At 39.6% G+C, this 18,012-nt stretch overlaps 1 protein-coding gene and 1 pseudogene across 1 annotated transcript in view; one reads left to right on the forward strand and one right to left on the reverse strand.

Annotated features, from left to right (window-relative positions):
- The window catches only part of LOC141512859 (zinc-alpha-2-glycoprotein-like), a 40,591-nt gene extending 23,253 nt beyond the window's left edge, over window positions 1-17,338 (reverse strand). Inside the window, exon 1 of the mRNA XM_074222190.1 lies at window positions 17,220-17,338. Coding sequence (XP_074078291.1) covers window positions 17,220-17,238 — 19 coding nt within the window. The 5' untranslated portion in view covers window positions 17,239-17,338. The remainder of the gene's footprint in view (window positions 1-17,219) is intronic.
- LOC141493048 (stromal cell-derived factor 2 pseudogene) lies at window positions 10,495-11,058 on the forward strand (annotated as a pseudogene).
- Window positions 17,339-18,012: the final 674 nt, after the last annotated feature.

An 18,012-nucleotide genomic window follows, 5' to 3' on the forward strand; every position in this document is an offset into this window, starting at 1 on the left:
GGAGAGAAGAGGTATTAGACTGACTACCAAACTGAAGGTCTACAGACCTGTTGTGTAGACTTCATTGTTCTATTCCTGTGAAACCTGGACAATCTACCAGAGCTATGTCAGGAAAGTGAATTCACTTCCATTTAAATTGTCTTATGAAAATTATGAAGATCACTTGGCAGGAGAAGAACCAAACACTGTGGTTCTTTCTCGAGCTGAACTGCCTAGCATTCCAACATTACTACAGAGAGTTCAACTATGATGGGCTGGACACATTGCTTGAATGTCAGACATACGCTTGCAAACAAAAAAAATTTTTTATGGAGAACACAGACAGAGCAAGTGCTCACAAGGGGGGGTTAGAAGAATCAATACTGAGGCACCCTGAAATTCTCATTGAAAAACTTTAAGATTGATTGTTAATCATTGCAGACACTGGCACAGGACCACCTAGCATGGTGTGTCCTCATCAGAGAGGGGGGCTACACTCTATGAAGAGGGCAGAATAGAAACAGCTCAAAGGAAATGTGACATAAGTAAGTTGTTCATATGGACCACTTCAGTTACAGTTGGACATACTGCAATTTGCCTTAAACATAGTGATACAATTTTGGTCTTCTTCGTTAGCACAGGACAAGAACCACTTTTGATGGAATTAAATGCTGCCTTCTTAGAAAGGGATGAACTATCCTACTAGTAAACCCCTGTAGAGTTCTCATTTTTCATTTAGCAGCTTCTGTATCTACCCATCATTTCTATCAAACTAGTCTTGGTGTTTGCAAGTGTTCTGGCCCAGATGAGCAAATGCAGTGCTGTACACCAGATCTCTGAAAGCAGCCCAACTCCTTTTCTGCTCCACTGTAGGCAAGTGTGTTGGCTCACTTGTCCCTCCAAGTTAGCAAAAATTTGTTCCTGCTCTGAGAGACACTCTAATTTCTTTTTTTTTTTAAGTTTAGCAATCATTTTGATCCTGGAGTATCCTCTCAGTATCGTAACTGATTTTTTTTTAATTTTAGAAATGTTTTATTTATTTTGAGTTTTGCAATTTTCCCCCCATCTCACTTCTCTCCCCCCAGCCCCCACAGAAGGCAGTTTGCTAGTCTTTGCCTCATTCCCATAGTGTGCACTGATCTAAGTTGAATGTGACGAGAGAGAAATCATATCCTTAAGGAAGAAACATAGTATGAGATATAGCAGAATAAGAAGACAACTTTTTTTTTAAATTAAAGGTAATAGTCCTTGGTCTTTGTTCAAACTCCACAATTCTTTCTCATGATGATATTCTCAGTCACAGATACCACAAAATTATGCCTGATTTTTGCCCTGTTGGGATGAGCAAGTCCATTAAAGCTGATCATCACTCCCATGTTGTTGTTATGATGTACAATGTTCTTGTGGTTCTGCTCATCTCACTCAGCATTATTTCATGCAAATCCTTCCAGGCTTCCCTGAATTCCCATTCCTCCTGGTTTCTAATGGAGCAATAGTGTTCCATCACATACATGTACCACAGTTTTTTAAGCTATTCCCCAACTGATGGACATTCCCTCAGTTTCTATTTCTTTGCCACAAACAGAACTGCTATGAACATTTTTGTACAGGTGATGTTTTTACCCTTTTTTACCCTTAATCTCTTCAGGGTATAAACCTAGTAGACACTCTAATCTCTTGACATTAATTCTTCTAGTATTCATTTTGTTTTGGGGCTGCTGCTGTGGTTGAATATGAATATTTAGCTTAGAGAGGATGAGTCTGTGATCAGTCCAACACTCTGTACCACATATTGCCTTTGTTACTCTCACATCCTCCTTACGATCACATATTCTCATAGATACCCATGTTTGCTACAAGGGTGCACCCAGGAAGTTTTGTTATGGTTAGGTATATGGAAGACAATGTTTGTGATGAAAAGGTCATGAAATTCACAAGTCTTCAGTAGAAGGTGACCATTGCTGTTGCTGTTTCCAATTCCATTCTTTCCCAGGACTCCCTGCCATGTATGATAATTTAAGCTTACTCTATCATTTAAGTCAACCAGAATTATAAGCTTGTCCTCTTTTGGTACTGTGATGATAAGGGTCTCCAGGTCTTCATAAAATTTTTCTTTAATTTCATCAGTGTTCATCATGGTGTGATCACAGGCACTGACAATGGTGGCATGGTATTTTCAAGGAAGTGGAAATCCCATTGTCACAAGCATGTCATTCATTCCTTTTGTTAGGCATTCAAGAATGTTGACTAGGGGCGCTAGGTGGCACAGTGGATGGAGCACTGGCCTTGGAGTCCAGGAGTACCTGAGTTCAAATCCAGCCTCAGACACTTAATAATTAACTAGCTGTGTGGCCTTGGGCAAGCCACTTAACCCCATTGCCTTGAAAAAAATCTAAAAAAAAAGAATGTTGACTAGATTAATTTTTGAATGCAAAAACTATGCCAGCTTCATGGTGTTCCTTTTCACTGCAGCCACTCCAGAAAAAAACATATGCCCAGTTTCAACTTCAGTAAGCCCTTTTTCACTCAGGGCTGCTATTAGGATACCATACCTGCTGAACTCTTTTGCAACAGTAACTGTTCTGATTTTAGGTCTATTGGATCTTGTGTGGTCCAAGATTGTGTGCATGTTCTGTACTGATGGTGAGTGGAATCTTCTTTGAAGAAGTTTTTGTAAATTTTTTGTGTCTTGACCACATTAAGATGGTAATCAGGCCAGGGTTGGGTAAGCAGACAATTTTTAGGGAACCTTTTCTAACCCCTTTCTCACATCAGGAGGTGAGTAGTACGATCCTTAAAAGGGCTGCCCATTCACCTGGGAGCTGCCAAATCTCACTACCTCTTTCAGTGGGTAAATGACTCTATGATCTTATTTCAACTTTCAAAGTTGATTGAGCCCTTAGGAACTTCTCTTTCAAGGACATATAAGCTATGAGTCCACCACTTGGAGGGGTCTTTGGTCTAAGAAATACTGCCAAATGACCCTATTTTATTAATAAAAATGCTTGCATTATTAATATAATTATTAAATACTCAGAAACTATGTTTCTCAAACTTTTTAAATATCTTAAGCCCATCAATCAACAAGCATTAGGTTCTTACTCCATATCAAATTACTGTATTAAGCACTGATGAAAATATAAGCAAAAAAACCCCAGTCCTTGTCATCATAGAACTTGTGGTAAGACAGCACAAAAGAACATGAAAAGTACACAAGTTTGAGAGATGGTGCCACTTAGGCACTTTTCCTGAATGAAGGCTCTGGGAAGACCTCACTTTCTCTAATTAGAGAAAGGGGAACATATGCTCAAGCATTCTTCTCTGGTTGTGTAGTCTTCAGTCTCTGGAGAGATTGATGATATATATTTGAGTCTGACTCAAATTCAACAGGAGAAGTCTAGATCAATTGGCTTTTGTGAAATTCCAAAATTCTTTGGCCTCCCCCCCAACTTTTCCTTGGAAAAATGTCCTTCATCTTTTAGTGCCAATATAATTTTGATCATGTTATATGACCTTGAAACATGAAATTAGAATGTTTGAAGCACTGATAATATCACCAAGGGGGCAATGGAGCAGTTTTTGGCAGATATGACCCGCCTGAACAAAATTGCAAATGAAGCCTTGAGCAGAAGTGATATAAAAGTCATCTTAGATGTGTTTGATGTGCTCTCTTTCAAAAGGAGCAAGATATAGCAGTGGACAGAACAAATTCTCTATTTTTATTCAAAAGAATTCAAAAGACACAATGGAACTTGCTCTCCAAATATATCTTATCATATCATTGGTTGAGAAAGCCTGACTTACGTTAATCATAGCTATACTGACACTCTATGTTACCTTAAAATCTGGCAAATAAATTAGGGTTATACTTTATTCCCTTTGACAAAGGTAAATTATCTCCATGGATAAGCTTCCTCTCCCTCGATCTTAAAGAGTGAGGCTTGGACTAGGTGGTCTCTAAGATACCTTTGACATAAATCTAGGATCTTATTTATAATTCCAAATAATACTGAAATGAGCGATTCTTCTTTTCACTCTTTACCAGTCTGTGACTTGTCTCTGCCTCAGACACCACTTTGACATTTGACTTTGCTCATTTCCCTTAATGAGGTCATTAAACAGCATACTGCTGAGTTGTGGGGGCATTTCCAAGCAATGGGGCTCTTTTTGATGGAGAAGATGGAAAAAGAATGAAGTGATCATAGAGGCCAAAATGTAAGGCATTGAGAGGAAGAAAAACTTTACTGAACCATGGACTTACTGAGTTGGAAAGATTCTCAGAGGGCATCTAGTCTTTTTGAACAAGAAAGTCTTCTACAATAACTCTGGCACATAGTCATTTAACTATTTAAACTTTAACTATTTAACTTTAAAGATGTCCATGATGGACATGAGGGACCAGCTGGTGTTGACTGATTGATTACACTAAATAAGAGTTCTAATTGAGAGAACTCACTCCCTAATTTTACTTTACCCTGGAAAAAGCTTCAAGGGGTAAGATGAAGAGGGGGTTTTGCTTCAATGATTCATTATGCATCCTAGAAAGTGAGGGGATTTGATCAGAGGAATGAGCCTTAGGGTTAGTCCAATAAAGGGCTAGGATCAGTGGTTGAGAATTGCAGAGATTTCACTTCAAAGGGGGAAAAATTATTAATAACTAGAGTAATCTTTCAATGAAATTGGATGCCCCTGAAGAAAAGGGGTATCAGAACATATCATTAGATATCTTAAGATAAGTTTGGGTGAGAACTCATTGAGGATGGTCTAGAAGGAATTCTTGATCAGGACCAGGTAGAATTGGTTCACTACAGAGTTCCCTCTCAATGCTGAGCTACTCTGCCTGCAAGAGAAATATAAAGGAGTAAGCCTTGGTTGTAAATGCTTAAACTGTCACACACACACACACACACACACACACACACACACACACACACACACACAAACACCCTAAAGGAGTTCATGTTTTCATAGTGAAAGTCCTCTTGGATAATCTAGTGTTGCATTATAATATCTAGCACTAAGTCCAAACAAGTTACGAATACCTTATGTGTCCATGGCTCTGCAGCACTACCCCCTCTCCCTATACTTCCCAGAAACATATTATGGTGACTTGGCTCTAGCCCTCACCACAGATTCTATTTTATTTTTGTGTTCAAGGTAACCAGACATGCTCATGTTCTGCCTAGTAACAGATATAACAATCAGCAATGATAGGAGGGTTATGCAGGGCAAGGCCAATCCAAGAAAGGGTGTGGATGAAGGGAAGGGAACAAATATTTATATAGAGACCATATTTCTCTTTGTGGATACTACTGGGTACAGAATTTGGAGAGTGGAGTCTTAACCAACTAGAATGTGGTTGCATATGCCAAGCAATTATTTGTGGAATGGGATGACCAGTAAGAAGAGAAGAGAGTCTTTCTCATCCTTGCTGCTCATTCTGGAGACATTTTCTCTAATGGGGATTCAGGCAGGTAAGTCTAGGGAATCAAGTGAGAGGAAGGATAGAAGACATTGTGATCTGGATCTAAAGAGAGACTCCCTATCCTAGTGGAAGAATCCTGAAGTTGACAGAAGACACTTAAGGAGGCAACCTACAAAGGTATTATGACTAGAACCATAGAGATAGAAGATGATTCTGATAGGACACTTCTCTTCTACTTAACCAAGTTTCTTGGAAATCTTCTAGGAGAAAATAAGGTTCATCTCAGAAAATGAATATGCCTCTGTTTTTATGTCTATTTCCCAGTAAGAATTGAAAGAATTTAGATTTAGCTAGAGGTATAGGCTATAAGGGTAATATAAAGAAGAAAGGCTGAGAATGAACAGTGTCATTTAAGGTACTGGAACCTCTAGGGCCCAAAGAATGAGTCCTAAGTCATTATTTAGAGCAGAAGGCAAGAAAGGAGCTCCCAGGCTGCCAAAATAATGACAAGAAGGATGAAGAAGGAGAATTAATCAACTTTGAGAGGATTTAAAAAGAGGGAGAAGGAGAAACCGGAAAAGATACAGGAGTGATATCTCATAGGTAGGGACCATACTTCACTGGATATTGGCTTGAAGTTCCATAGAAAATAATTGATTTTATTTTATTTTTGTTTTGTTCACTTTGTGTTCAGTCGATCATTCCTTTTTGAACCACAGGCAAATCCAGTGTTCAATTAGAACCTACTCCAAAGGTTTGTGGGAGAGGTGCGAAGAAGAGAATTCAAGTAAAGCATTTTTTTTCAATATTTAAAGCACTATACAAATGTCAGTGACAGCTGTTATTACTGTTATAGACTTGCGATTTCATTACTCTTGAACTCCTGAGGAGAAATATTTCACTCTCAATTCAAATCAGCAGCTTTTCTGAAACTGAGTCTCCCAAAGTTGCTGTCTTGGTCACTGAAAGGTTCAATGACTTAGTATATAACCTAACCAGATTGCCAGTGACAACGTGAACCAGATCCTCCTGACTCCAAATTTGACTCTCCACAATATCATACTGCCTCTATTAGTATTATAATGACTGCTATCACTTCTGCACCTGCTGATATAGCAACAACAGGACCAAATGCTTGACATTTGCTACTGGCACTATACTGAACTTGTTTTCAGGGAACCTACCCTGGATGAGTTTATCCCATAATAATTTTATTAATATAAAATATTATTTTATTCATATGTGAAATTATTTCCAGCATGTTAAAAACACAGGCTTGTGAATCAGTTAGGGACTTGTCCTAAGAAGTTTTCTATCTGAATCTCATTGAAAAAGTTGAGATGATTGAGATGTTGATGATGATGATGGTCAAGATGAAAGTGAATGAAGGAAATGCTTCCTCTGGGTCTTGAACAAGCGATTGACAAATTGGTGGCTGCATAAAGAGAGACCGGGATGCTATAAAGAAAGATGATGCTTATTGCTCTCAGTGCTGGTATAAGGGTACCTTGGAACCTCTTTCTGCTTCAGTGTTAAGTTCTCTTATTGTCTCTGAACACTGGCCTCATCCCTAACACTGGTTGCCACTACCACAACCTGCTATGGCACTGTTACTGGCTGGCTCCTGGCCAACCCCTACCCCAAGTTACATAGACTTCTCTACTCTTTTAAAACTTCTAGGGTCAGAAAAAAACTCACTTTAATTTCTCTTTAGTTTGTTTTATTAGAATTCAGTTGACTTGTTTAGATCATTGTAGAGAGGATTGTTGAGGAAGTTTGGCTAAATTTTCACCACCCACTTCACCATCTTGATTCCATTTTCTTTCCTAAGGTCAAAAGACAGAAAACAATTGTTCTTGGTCTACCTCTTTGTGAGTTCAGAGTTCATTCCAACATCAAATCCAGAGAGTAAATGGTGATAAGAATGACCACAGGTAGATGAAACCAGGATTCAGATAGCCTACCTACCCTCATGGCAAATAACTGGCAGTAAGGGCTCAGTATCTGGACAGTTCCTTTCATTTCTCTATTTACTTAAGCAGCATGACTAAGAGGAAAGCTGGTCAACCTTAGAGCTAGAATGATCTAAGTTCAATCCTTACCTTGGATCCAGATAGCTGGGTTTTTTTTTTAGCTTCTCAGTCTTCCGGGTAACTTCCCAGAATTAAATGTTATAGCTTAGTCCCTCACCTAAATCAATAGAGGGAGGGACAGCTAGGTGTCACAGTGGATAAAGCACCGGCCCTGGAGTCAGGAGTACCTGGGTTCAAATCTGGTCTCAGACACTTAATAATTACCTAGCTGTGTGGCCTTGGGCAAGTCACTTAGCCCTGTTTGCCTTGCAAAAACAAAAAAAAATCAATAGAGGGAGAGTCCATGCTAGAAGTTTCCTTACATTGATGAAATCATAGCTCCAGTTCAAGAAAAAAAATGAGTCCCTGGTACTACCAATTCACCCTGGAGCTTAGAGGAGGAAGCTTCCTACACTCAAGACCATGGCAGGTCACCCAGTGGCAGGATGGTTCTTTATTTACTGTGAGACACATTCAAAATATCCCCTTTCCTCTTTTAGTAAGAAGAGGCATATTTGGAATTTTTAAAAAACACTTTATGTGGAGGCAAAGGAAATATAGGCTTTATGACAAATAAACTGATAGAAGAAAAGCTTCCCCCCCACCCCCTTAACCTCATCAGTGTCGAAAAGTTGAATGAATGGGTTGACACAATTGATGGGGTCACATTACCTGATTCTTTTTCATCTGCTTTGACCTTGACTGGACAATGTACCTCAAAGTACCTCTTTTCAGTCTCCTTCTCATTCCTTTCTTTCACCTCTTGTCTCTGGGGAATGAGATTATTTCTTAGTCAAGTGTTTATTAGAATTCTAAAGCTAATTAAAAACTAGAACTGAAGATTTGCATTTTTCTCTAGCAAGGTGCTTCCTCTTACCTTTGTGAAGGGTAAAGAGAATATTCCTTTAATTCTATAACCATAAATTACCATTTTATATGCTCCTACTAACACCTTCAGTGGAAGAGAATGACCTTACTGTTGTTTTGTCGTTTTCAGTTTTTTCCAACTCTTCATGACCCCAATTGAGATTTTCTTGGCAAATATCCTAGAGTGATTTGTCATTTCCTTCTCCAGCTCATTCTACACATGAGGAACTGAGGTACATAGAGTTAAATGACTTGCCCAGGATCACATAATTAGTAAATGTCTGAGGCTAGATTTGACCTCCCATCTTTCTGATTCCAGGTTTGGCACCCTATCTATTGTGCCATCCCATTGTCCTTGGAAACAACCTTAGAGACTCAGAATTTATATGAGTTCCTGATGATTATCTAATCTGATGGTGTCAAAACCAAAGTGTATCCTGGTGTCAACATAATAACTTAGAAAATCATCAATTTACATTGTCTAGATCATATTATATTTTTATTTATTTGTTAAGCATTTCCCTAAAAATTTTTTTTAATCTGGTTCCAGTAAGTAAAATTCATATCTGAGCAATAATTGTCACTATCCTCAAAATCTTCTGCCAAGTTCTCTTTCAGCTTTTGGTTGAAGACCTATAGGGATGGCGAGCTTACTGTATTCTTAAAAGACTTGGGGATATTCAGGACAGAGAATAGGAGACTTGGGGAATAGAAAAGGAAGTGGTATCATATGATAATTATCTTTAAACTTTTGAAAAACTGTCTGGTGGAAAGGAGATGCAAATTGTTCTGCTCGATTCCCAGAAAACAGAACCAGAAACAATAGGTAGAAGTTTCAAAAAGGTACATTTAGATTTGATGTCAGTAAGAAATTTCCTAACACTGGGCTTTGTCCAAAAGAAGACTTGACTGCTTTCCTTCCAGAACTTTATGCATAAGTTTATGGTTACACAATAGAATTCGAATTCTTTTCAGGCATGAATTTTATTTGATTGCCTCTGAGGTTCCTCCTAACTTCTGCAACACTACAAGGCAATTAATTTGGATTTCATACGCCTCTAGTTAGAAAAACTTAATTTTGAATTGAAATTTGCCTACCAGTCATTTCTACTCAGTTCCCATAGCTGTAGCCTAAGAATAGTGAGAGGATGTTCCCATCAATGTGAGGCTGTGGGACCCTAGCAGTCTCCAGGGTTAGCAAGCAAAAATTATTAGCAGCAGCCACAAAATTGAGTATAGACCTGCTCCCAGAGTTGGGAAGCACCATCCCCTTTCTTTTAATTAATACTAAAATAATTAGGAAGAAGGGAAAGGATGAAAAGCATATGACAGCCTCAATTTTCTGTTTGGCATTCAAAGCCCTCCATAACCTTATTCCTTCCAACCTTTGCAGTCTTCTTACACTGTATTCCCCACTGCCTTGATTTCTTGGCTTTTCCATGAACAAGATTCTGTTGACTGTGGCCAGTTTCTCTGACTATCCTCCATGTCTAGAATAATCTCCCTCCTCATGTGCACTCACTGATTTCCCTGGTTTAAATCTCAATGAAAACATCATAGTCTACACAAAGCCTTCCCAACTCAAATTAATTATAATGCCTTCTCAGGCTTAATTATTTCCTTTTTCCTCCTGTATGTAGCTTGTCTATACATCATTTGTTTGCTTATTATCTCCCAATTTGATTTTGACTTTCTTTAAGGCAAGGACTGTTTTTTGACTTTTTATTTCGTATCCTCAGTGCCTATACATGTGTATATTCATATATATGTGAATATATATACAAATATACATATATATGTTTGTTTTGTGAATAGGTGGTAAAATTGAGGCAGCCAGGTGGTGCAGTGAATAGAGTGATGGATCCTGGAGTCAGTCAGGAAGACACTCTTTTCTGTGTTCAGATCTGGCCTGAGACATTTATACTATGCGATCCTAGGAAAGTCACTTATTTCTTTTTTTTTAATTTATTTTTATTAAAGATATTATTTGAGTTTTACAATTCCCCCCCCATCTTGCTTCCCCCCCCCCCCCCCCCCCAGAATGCAGTCTGTCAGTCTTTACTTTGTTTCCATGTTGTACCTTGATCCAAATTAGGTGTGATGAGAGAGAAATCACATCCTTAAAGAGAAGAGGGTGCTTCGGGCGGGACGATGGGGCGGCGGCACCCCTGCTCCTGCCGCCCCGGGCGCTGCTGGACCTAAGTCGGGGCCTCCGACCCGCCCCTCGTCACCTGCGGCTCCGTCGTGAAGCTCCTCCACACGCGGCACAACGTCCGGCTGCACTCGGAGGACGGGCACTACGGGTCCGTGGGCAGCGGTCACTTACAGGGATATTAGATGTGGATGACAGCAACAGTTACTGGAGGATCCGAGGAAAAACCTCTACAGTCTGTGAGAGAGGAACCCCTGTGAAGTGTGGCCAGGCCATGCGGCTGACTCAGGTCAATACTGGGCGCAGCCTTCACGGTCACCACTTCTCTTCACCCGTCTCTGGCAAGCAGGGAGCGAGTGCACTTGGGGAAGAGGGCGAAGGGGACTATCTGGATGACTGGACAGTCCTCTGCAGTGGCTCACACTGGGTCAGAGCCCATGAGGTTCGGTGCTGCTCTCTGTCACAGGAGAGCAGTGGCCAAACAGAGGTGCCAAAACAACTATCGGAGAGCCGTGAAACCCAGTGAGCTGCTTCGCACCGAAGCCCATCATGTTGAGCTGTGAGATCCCTTCAGGTCCTCTCCACCTCACCACACAGTGTCTGAGTTGCACCCACTGCTTTCCACACTGGAGCAGCAGCAGCCTTATCATCCCCCGGGTGAGGATCCAGCGTGGGAAATTTTCAGGTTCTTAAGAGCAGCAGCTCCCTTCCTGCCAATATGTAATCTATCCTTATTCTGGACTTGGTTTCACCTTTTAAATGTGGGAGTTACTACCAGTGGTGGGACTGATCTTTTCATCCATTTAGAAGAAATGGAGGTGGAAGAAATAATATCTCTTGAAGATGGAAATTCCCCTCATTTGGATGCTTTGGCATAATAATCCGTTAATAAGTGGAGTACAGTTTCCAACATAATGCTTTTACTCAGGAGTAATAAAAAGAATTTGATTCTCAAAAGAGAAGAGAATTCTAAGAGGTAACAAGATCAGACAATAAGATATCTGTTTTTTTTCTAAATTAAAGGGAATAGTCCTTGCACTTTGTTCAAACTCCACAGCTCCTTATCTGGATACAGATGGCACTCTCCTTTGCAGACAGCCCAAAATTGTTCCCAGTTGTTGCACTGATGGAATGAGCAACTCCTTCAAGGTTGAACATCACTCCCATGTTGCTGTTAGGGTGAAGTCACTTATTTCTATTTGCCTTAGTTTCTCATATCTAAAGTGATTTGGAGAAGGAAATGGTAAATCACTCCAGTATTCTAAATGGGATCATGAAAATTTGGACCCAATTGAAAGACAAAACAATAAGGTCATTCCTTTCCAGTAGAAGATAAAATGGCAATAGATGGTCATAGAATTGAAGGACACACAGAAAACATACTGAAAACAACTGAACAACACCAAAAATGGTACTTTTATGTCTATAGTACTCCCATCTCAGAGTTGTTGTTATGATGAAATGAGAATGAATGCCAAATGCTTTTCAGACCTTAAACATAATATAAATGTTAACCATTACTTGGATAGCTAAAAAGGAAAACCTCTGGTATAGCATGGCATACATCTTAGATCTTGAAAGTATGGATTCCAAAGAATTCAGTCCTTTGGTAAATAATTCCATTAAGGAAATTGACTTAGAAGGGACAGATTGCTTTGAACAATGAAATTCTCATGACCCAAATACGAATGATTCCAGTGAGGAAGAACAGATGTTGATGGTGCTCTAAAGAGACCATGGAAAATACTGAAATCTTAATATTTTAAAAAGACACACATAGGATTTGAAGTAAAATAAAGCAACTAAGAATGAATTAAAGTTCAGTGTGTGTGTGTGTGTGTGTGTGTGTGTGTGTGTGTGTGTGTGTATGCACATATACATATGATCTTTATGAGTTTTGCCTAAAAATAATAATTAAATCAAATAAATGTTAATCTTCAGAGTTTGTCTTAATAAAGGACAAATATTAACCTTCAGAGTTTAATCTCAGGAAAGAACCAAACAGAATTCAGTTATCATACACATTTATTAATATTTTTAAGTTTGCTAATTATATAGGAATATGTGTCCAGCTAGAGAACCAAACTGCCAAAAACGGAGTCTTGGAAAGGGGTTTATGCAATTTGACTATCAGAAGGCAGGATCTGAAAAGTTACTTCTGACTTATCCACCAAGAAATGGGTATAGGATGTACTTGAGGAAGACTAGTACCTTGGTGTGAGGATGTTGAGCCCTCTTCAGGTGCTTTCCACCTTTGATGTCCACCTAACTCTCTCTTGTGAGTCCAGGAAGCCATAGCATGCACAGTGACCACACCCTGGTAAACCATTTCAGCAGGCAGGTTGAAAGTAACCAAGAGTAAATGAGGGTAACCTCATTGGTGAGTAGTGGGGGGGTGGGTATATACCCCAAGCATGTGAAGACTTTTACTGGTGGAATGGGCTAAGGAGAATGCTACATTCTAAGGGCCATGAAGCCAGCTGAAGCAGATGCTATAGAGAACTTAAAGCTTGGTTAGACATGGAAGACACAAAGGTCATCCACTGTATCTAAAGTCATCACCAGTTGTTTGGACTCTGGCTTGCTATACCAGACCATGAAGAGAGAGTGAGGTGTTTGATTTCATACAGCTCTATCTCATTTAAAAAGAAGATACCACTCTTAACCATTCCTCAGAGTCCTGAGGCAATAGGCAAGTGATGAAGTAGCAGGTACAAGTACACTGGGATCTGTAGTAACAACCCTACACACAGGTGGCCCAGACCATATAGTTATTTCTCCATTGAAAGCAGCAGTGGGATTTGGCAACTTCTAGGGTGACTGAGCAACCCTTTTAAGGATTGTACTGCTAACCCTCCTGATGTGGGGAAGGAGCTAGAAAATGTGGTCTAAAAATTGTCTGCTTACCCAACCCTGACATGATTACCACAGCAGGCAGGGAATTGCACAGTGCAGTTGAACACAAAAAAAATATACAAAAACATCTCCAAAGAAGATTCCATTTACCATCAGTGCAAAGAACATGTGTACCCTCATAGATAACACAAGATCCAATAGACCTAAAAGATAAATAACTCTTGTTGTGAAAGAACTCTGCAGGTATGGTATCCAAAAGCAGTCCTGAGTGAAACAAGGTTGGAAAAATGAAGAACAGCTTACTGAATTTGGTTCTGGATAGACTTTTTCCTGGAGTGGTCCCAGTGAAAGGGAATGCCATGAAGCCAGGGTAGATTTTGCAATTGCAATCAAAACTAATCTTTTCAATATTCTTGAATGTCTACCAAAATGAGTGAACAACCAGTTCATGACAATGAGATTGCCATTTCCAAGAAAACACCATGCCACCATCAGCAGTGTCTATGCTCCAACCATGATGAACACTGATAAAAATTTTATGAAGACCTGGAGACCCTTATCATTAATGTAACAAAAGATGATAAACTTATAATTCTGGGTGACTTGAATGCTAGTGTAGGCTCAGATTATCAGCTGTGGCAGGGAGTCCTTGGGAGGAATGGAATTGGAAACAGCAACAGCGATGGTCACCTTCTACTAAAGACTTGTGCATTTCATGACTTTCTCATCACAAACACTATCATTTACCTAAACACAATAAAGCTTTCTGGATGTACCCTTGTAGCAAACATTGGTATCTATTAGACTATGTGATTATAAGAAGAGACAGACAGGATGTGAGAGTGACAAAAGTAATGTGTGATGCAGAGTGCTGGACTAATCACAGACTCATCCTCTCTAAGCTAAATATTCATATTCAAACAAACCAGGGGCCCCAAGGCAAAATGAATACCTTAAGAATTAATGTCAAGAAATTAGAATGTCTCTGACCAGAACAAATTTTTGCTAGTTTGGAGGGAAAACTGAGTCAACACAGTTGGCAACAGTGGAGCAGAAAAGGAGTGAGCAGCTTTCAGAGATCTGGTGTACAGCACTGCATTTGCTCATCTGGACCAGAACACTTGCAAACATGAAGACTGGTTTGATGGAAATGATGGGGAGTTACAGAAGCTGCTATATGTGAAATGAAGGTTTACCAGCAGGATAGTTCCTCCTTTTCTAAGAAGGCAGCATTTAATTTCATCAGAAGTAACAAACCAAATTGCTTTTATGATACCCTGAAAGCTATTTACGGGCCAAAGACCTATGGTGCATTTCAACTACTCAGTGCTGATAGAATTTGATTAACAATAGAAACATTATCCTACAGAGATGGGTGAACATTTCCATAGTGTTAACAGACCATCACCAATCAAGCATAGAGAGGTGGGTAATGAAGTTAGAATAACATAAGGCAGAAACTTCCCTGAGTCATTATCAGAAAACCAATTAAGCATTTGTGAACTTTGCCCTACCCCCGTGGCTTGTCCAATTCCAATCAATTTATTGGGGGTAGGTTGTACTGGCCATAAAGAAGGCCAATTTTTTCCAGCTATACAAGAAACATCTGCACTAGTGTCTAAAATGCCTTGTATATATTTTCCATTAATCCTCAGAGTTTTTAATGGTCTGTGTTTTGCTACTGCTTGAATCCAAAAAGCAAAATCAGATGAACCAAAGGCACAATTTCCTCTATTATGTTTTGTGGCTGGGCTCCCAACCTTAAGTAAAGGTATTAGAAGGAGTTGTGCAATTCTCTGCCCTGAATGCATTTGAACAGTTTTTCCTATTGGTGGAGTAAGCATGATTTGAATCTCTCCTGTATAATCAGAATCTATCACTCCTGGGATTACTGATATCCCCTGTAAGGATGTTGATGATCTCCCTAAAATTAATCCTACTGTATTATCAGGGAGAGGACCATACACTCCTGTTCTAATTTTCATAGGGAAAGAATCAGTGGTTAGTATGACTGAGGTTGCTGCTGATAGATCCAATCCTGCACTTCCTGGGGTGGCTCTGAGAAGGTCGTGAATACTGATCCTCGAGGGCCCTTTATTTGTTGAGGGGCCAAGGGCTGGTCCCTCCTGAAGTTTCCCTGACCTGTAGCAAGCAAGCGCCCATCCTTATGATACAATCCTTAAACCAATGATAACCTTTCATACATCTTGGGCAGAATGTTTTTTGCATGTTACCCTGTGGGTCAGTAGTGTTCCCTCGCCAAGTCTGGTTATTTCTCCTGGGCACACGCTGCTGTTGGTTCTTTGGGCAGTTTCTACTATAATGACCTAATTGCCCACAGGAAAAACAGGTTTCTCCTCTTTCACCTGATTGCCTTTGGTTCTGTATGGCTTGTTTAACAAAAGATGAATAAGTTTGTCCTTGCAAGGCTGCAGCTAGTGTCATAACTTGCAGGAAGGAAGGGTTAAAATCCTCACAAGCCTTAACATAATCTGAGAGGCTTCCTGTTTTCTTAAGATGCCTCATCATATTTTGACAGGCGGTATTAGCATTGTCAAAAGCCAATTGTTTTATGATTAACTCAGCTGTCTCCTCATTGTTTATCAATCGTTTAGCAGTATCCATAAGCTGATTCAAATAGTCCTCATATCTTTCATCTGATTTCTATCTAATATCAGACAATGCTGAAGTTTGTCCTGGTTTATTGGGAAGTTTTTTCCAAGCTCCTGATGCTATGGAGCTAACAACATGCAACACCTCTTTTGGCAGAGTCATCTGATCTCGGGCTGTAGCCCACAGATTCTCTCCTAATAACATATCAGCTGTGGTACCAAGCCTTTTAAAAGGAGGTGTCTTTGCTTCAACTTTAGCTAAATCCTCATATTCAGCTTTCCACAAAAGATACTGACCCCCTTCTAGACAAGCTTTCGCTGTCTGCTTCCAATCATGTGGGGCCATCCATCGTCCTCCCAAAGCCTTTACATTATAATGTTAAAGTATAAGGGGAGGATGGGCCATAAGAGGCACAGGCTTGTTTTATTTCTTTTAATAATTTATATGGCAGTGGTTCCCATGGGGGGGGGGGGGCTCATCATCCTCAAATTCTCCTTCATCAAAAATGACAGGATAACACCCAAAGGTGGTATCTCCATTTTTTAGAGCTTCTTTAATAGCCCCATAAAATCCCACACCTGATAATGGAGGTGGAGTCACTATTTTCTTGTTTTTCTGTCCTTCTTTTTTTCTTTTCTACAGTAAATGCACCCCAATCATTATTATATCTAGTTGATTCTTCTTCCAGATCCTCCTCTTCCTCAGGAGTTAATTCATCAGGAGGAGGATCTTCCTCAGGCTCATCTTTAAGAGATGCCCTTGAGTTCTTTCTAGATTTTATTAATAAAGGAGTTTCCTCAGTTGCAGCACAAACTGCAGATGATAACTTAGTATTTATTTTCGTAATTTCATGGTCAGGATCAAGAATGTCCTTGACCAGGCTCCATAAACTGAATACATCTGTAGGAACTTTCTCTGGTCCTTGTTCTATATAATATTTTCTGATGTCTTCTCCTACTTTTTGCCAAATTTCAAGATCTATAGACCCACTTTCAGGAAACCAAGGACAGCAATTATGCACAAATGAGATGAATCGAGTGACTTGGACCTTAAAAACCTTGATTCCTCTTTTATGTAATAAATGAGTCAGAATTTCAATAAAAAGAACTCTCTGCCGACTTTTATTATTACCCATGATGTTCTTAAGATTACTGCCCTTTCTTGCCTGATAGAACTCTCATCAGGGGGCCTGCAGATTCCCCGAGCAGAAACCTATCTATCCCGCTAGGAAAATAAAAAAGGGAGGGTATATTACCTGTCAAGTCCCTGTTCATGCTGCTAGTCTGTGGGGGTCCAGCCTCCGCGGGGTCCTTGGAACTTGACAGGAGGGATAGAGTCGGCGAAATGAGTTGAGTCAACAAGTGGGTAAAGGCAGGAGCAGGTTGACTGACTGTCAGCTGCTTAGGTTTATTTTTATAGTCTCAGAATCATATGAAACAAGCAAACTAAAATCATTTCCTTGGTTACAAAAGTATACAATTTTCATCATTAATCACATAGTTCATATGGTTACAAGTTTGATCATGTAGTGGTTACGAGTGTGATTATCAATCATGTAATTAATTTTCTTGTTCCTGCTCAGACCGTGATGACCTCAACCTGCCTGTTGCCTAGTTTGTTGCTGCATAGTAAAGTTATTGATTAAACAGAACTTTCCGTAGAATAATCTTTGATATATTTTGTTTAATGGAATGCTTCTATGTTTTTGTACCGCATATGTAATGTTTTCGATATGCTCCCTTGACAACCTATAGTGAGGGTAGCTATGTTTGTCCACCTGTCCGTTAACTCCTTCAATAACTAATTTTCCTTTCAGCCCTTGTTGGTAGACACTACGGTTTCTATGACTTTTTATTCTTTGCCAATAAACTAAGGCTGTTAGAGTTCACATATTGGTTACCTATACTAACTATTCTCTCACCATCTTTATCATATATTCCTGTGTATGATAAGGGGGGCAAAACTGTTAATTTCCCTGGAATTCTATCTGACCTATCTTGTATCTGGTTTCCCTATATATATTCTGACATCTCCCTGGAACTCCCAGT

Source organism: Macrotis lagotis, chromosome 1 (genome assembly GCF_037893015.1).
Source record: "Macrotis lagotis isolate mMagLag1 chromosome 1, bilby.v1.9.chrom.fasta, whole genome shotgun sequence".
NCBI classification, from domain to species: Eukaryota; Metazoa; Chordata; class Mammalia; order Peramelemorphia; family Peramelidae; genus Macrotis; species Macrotis lagotis.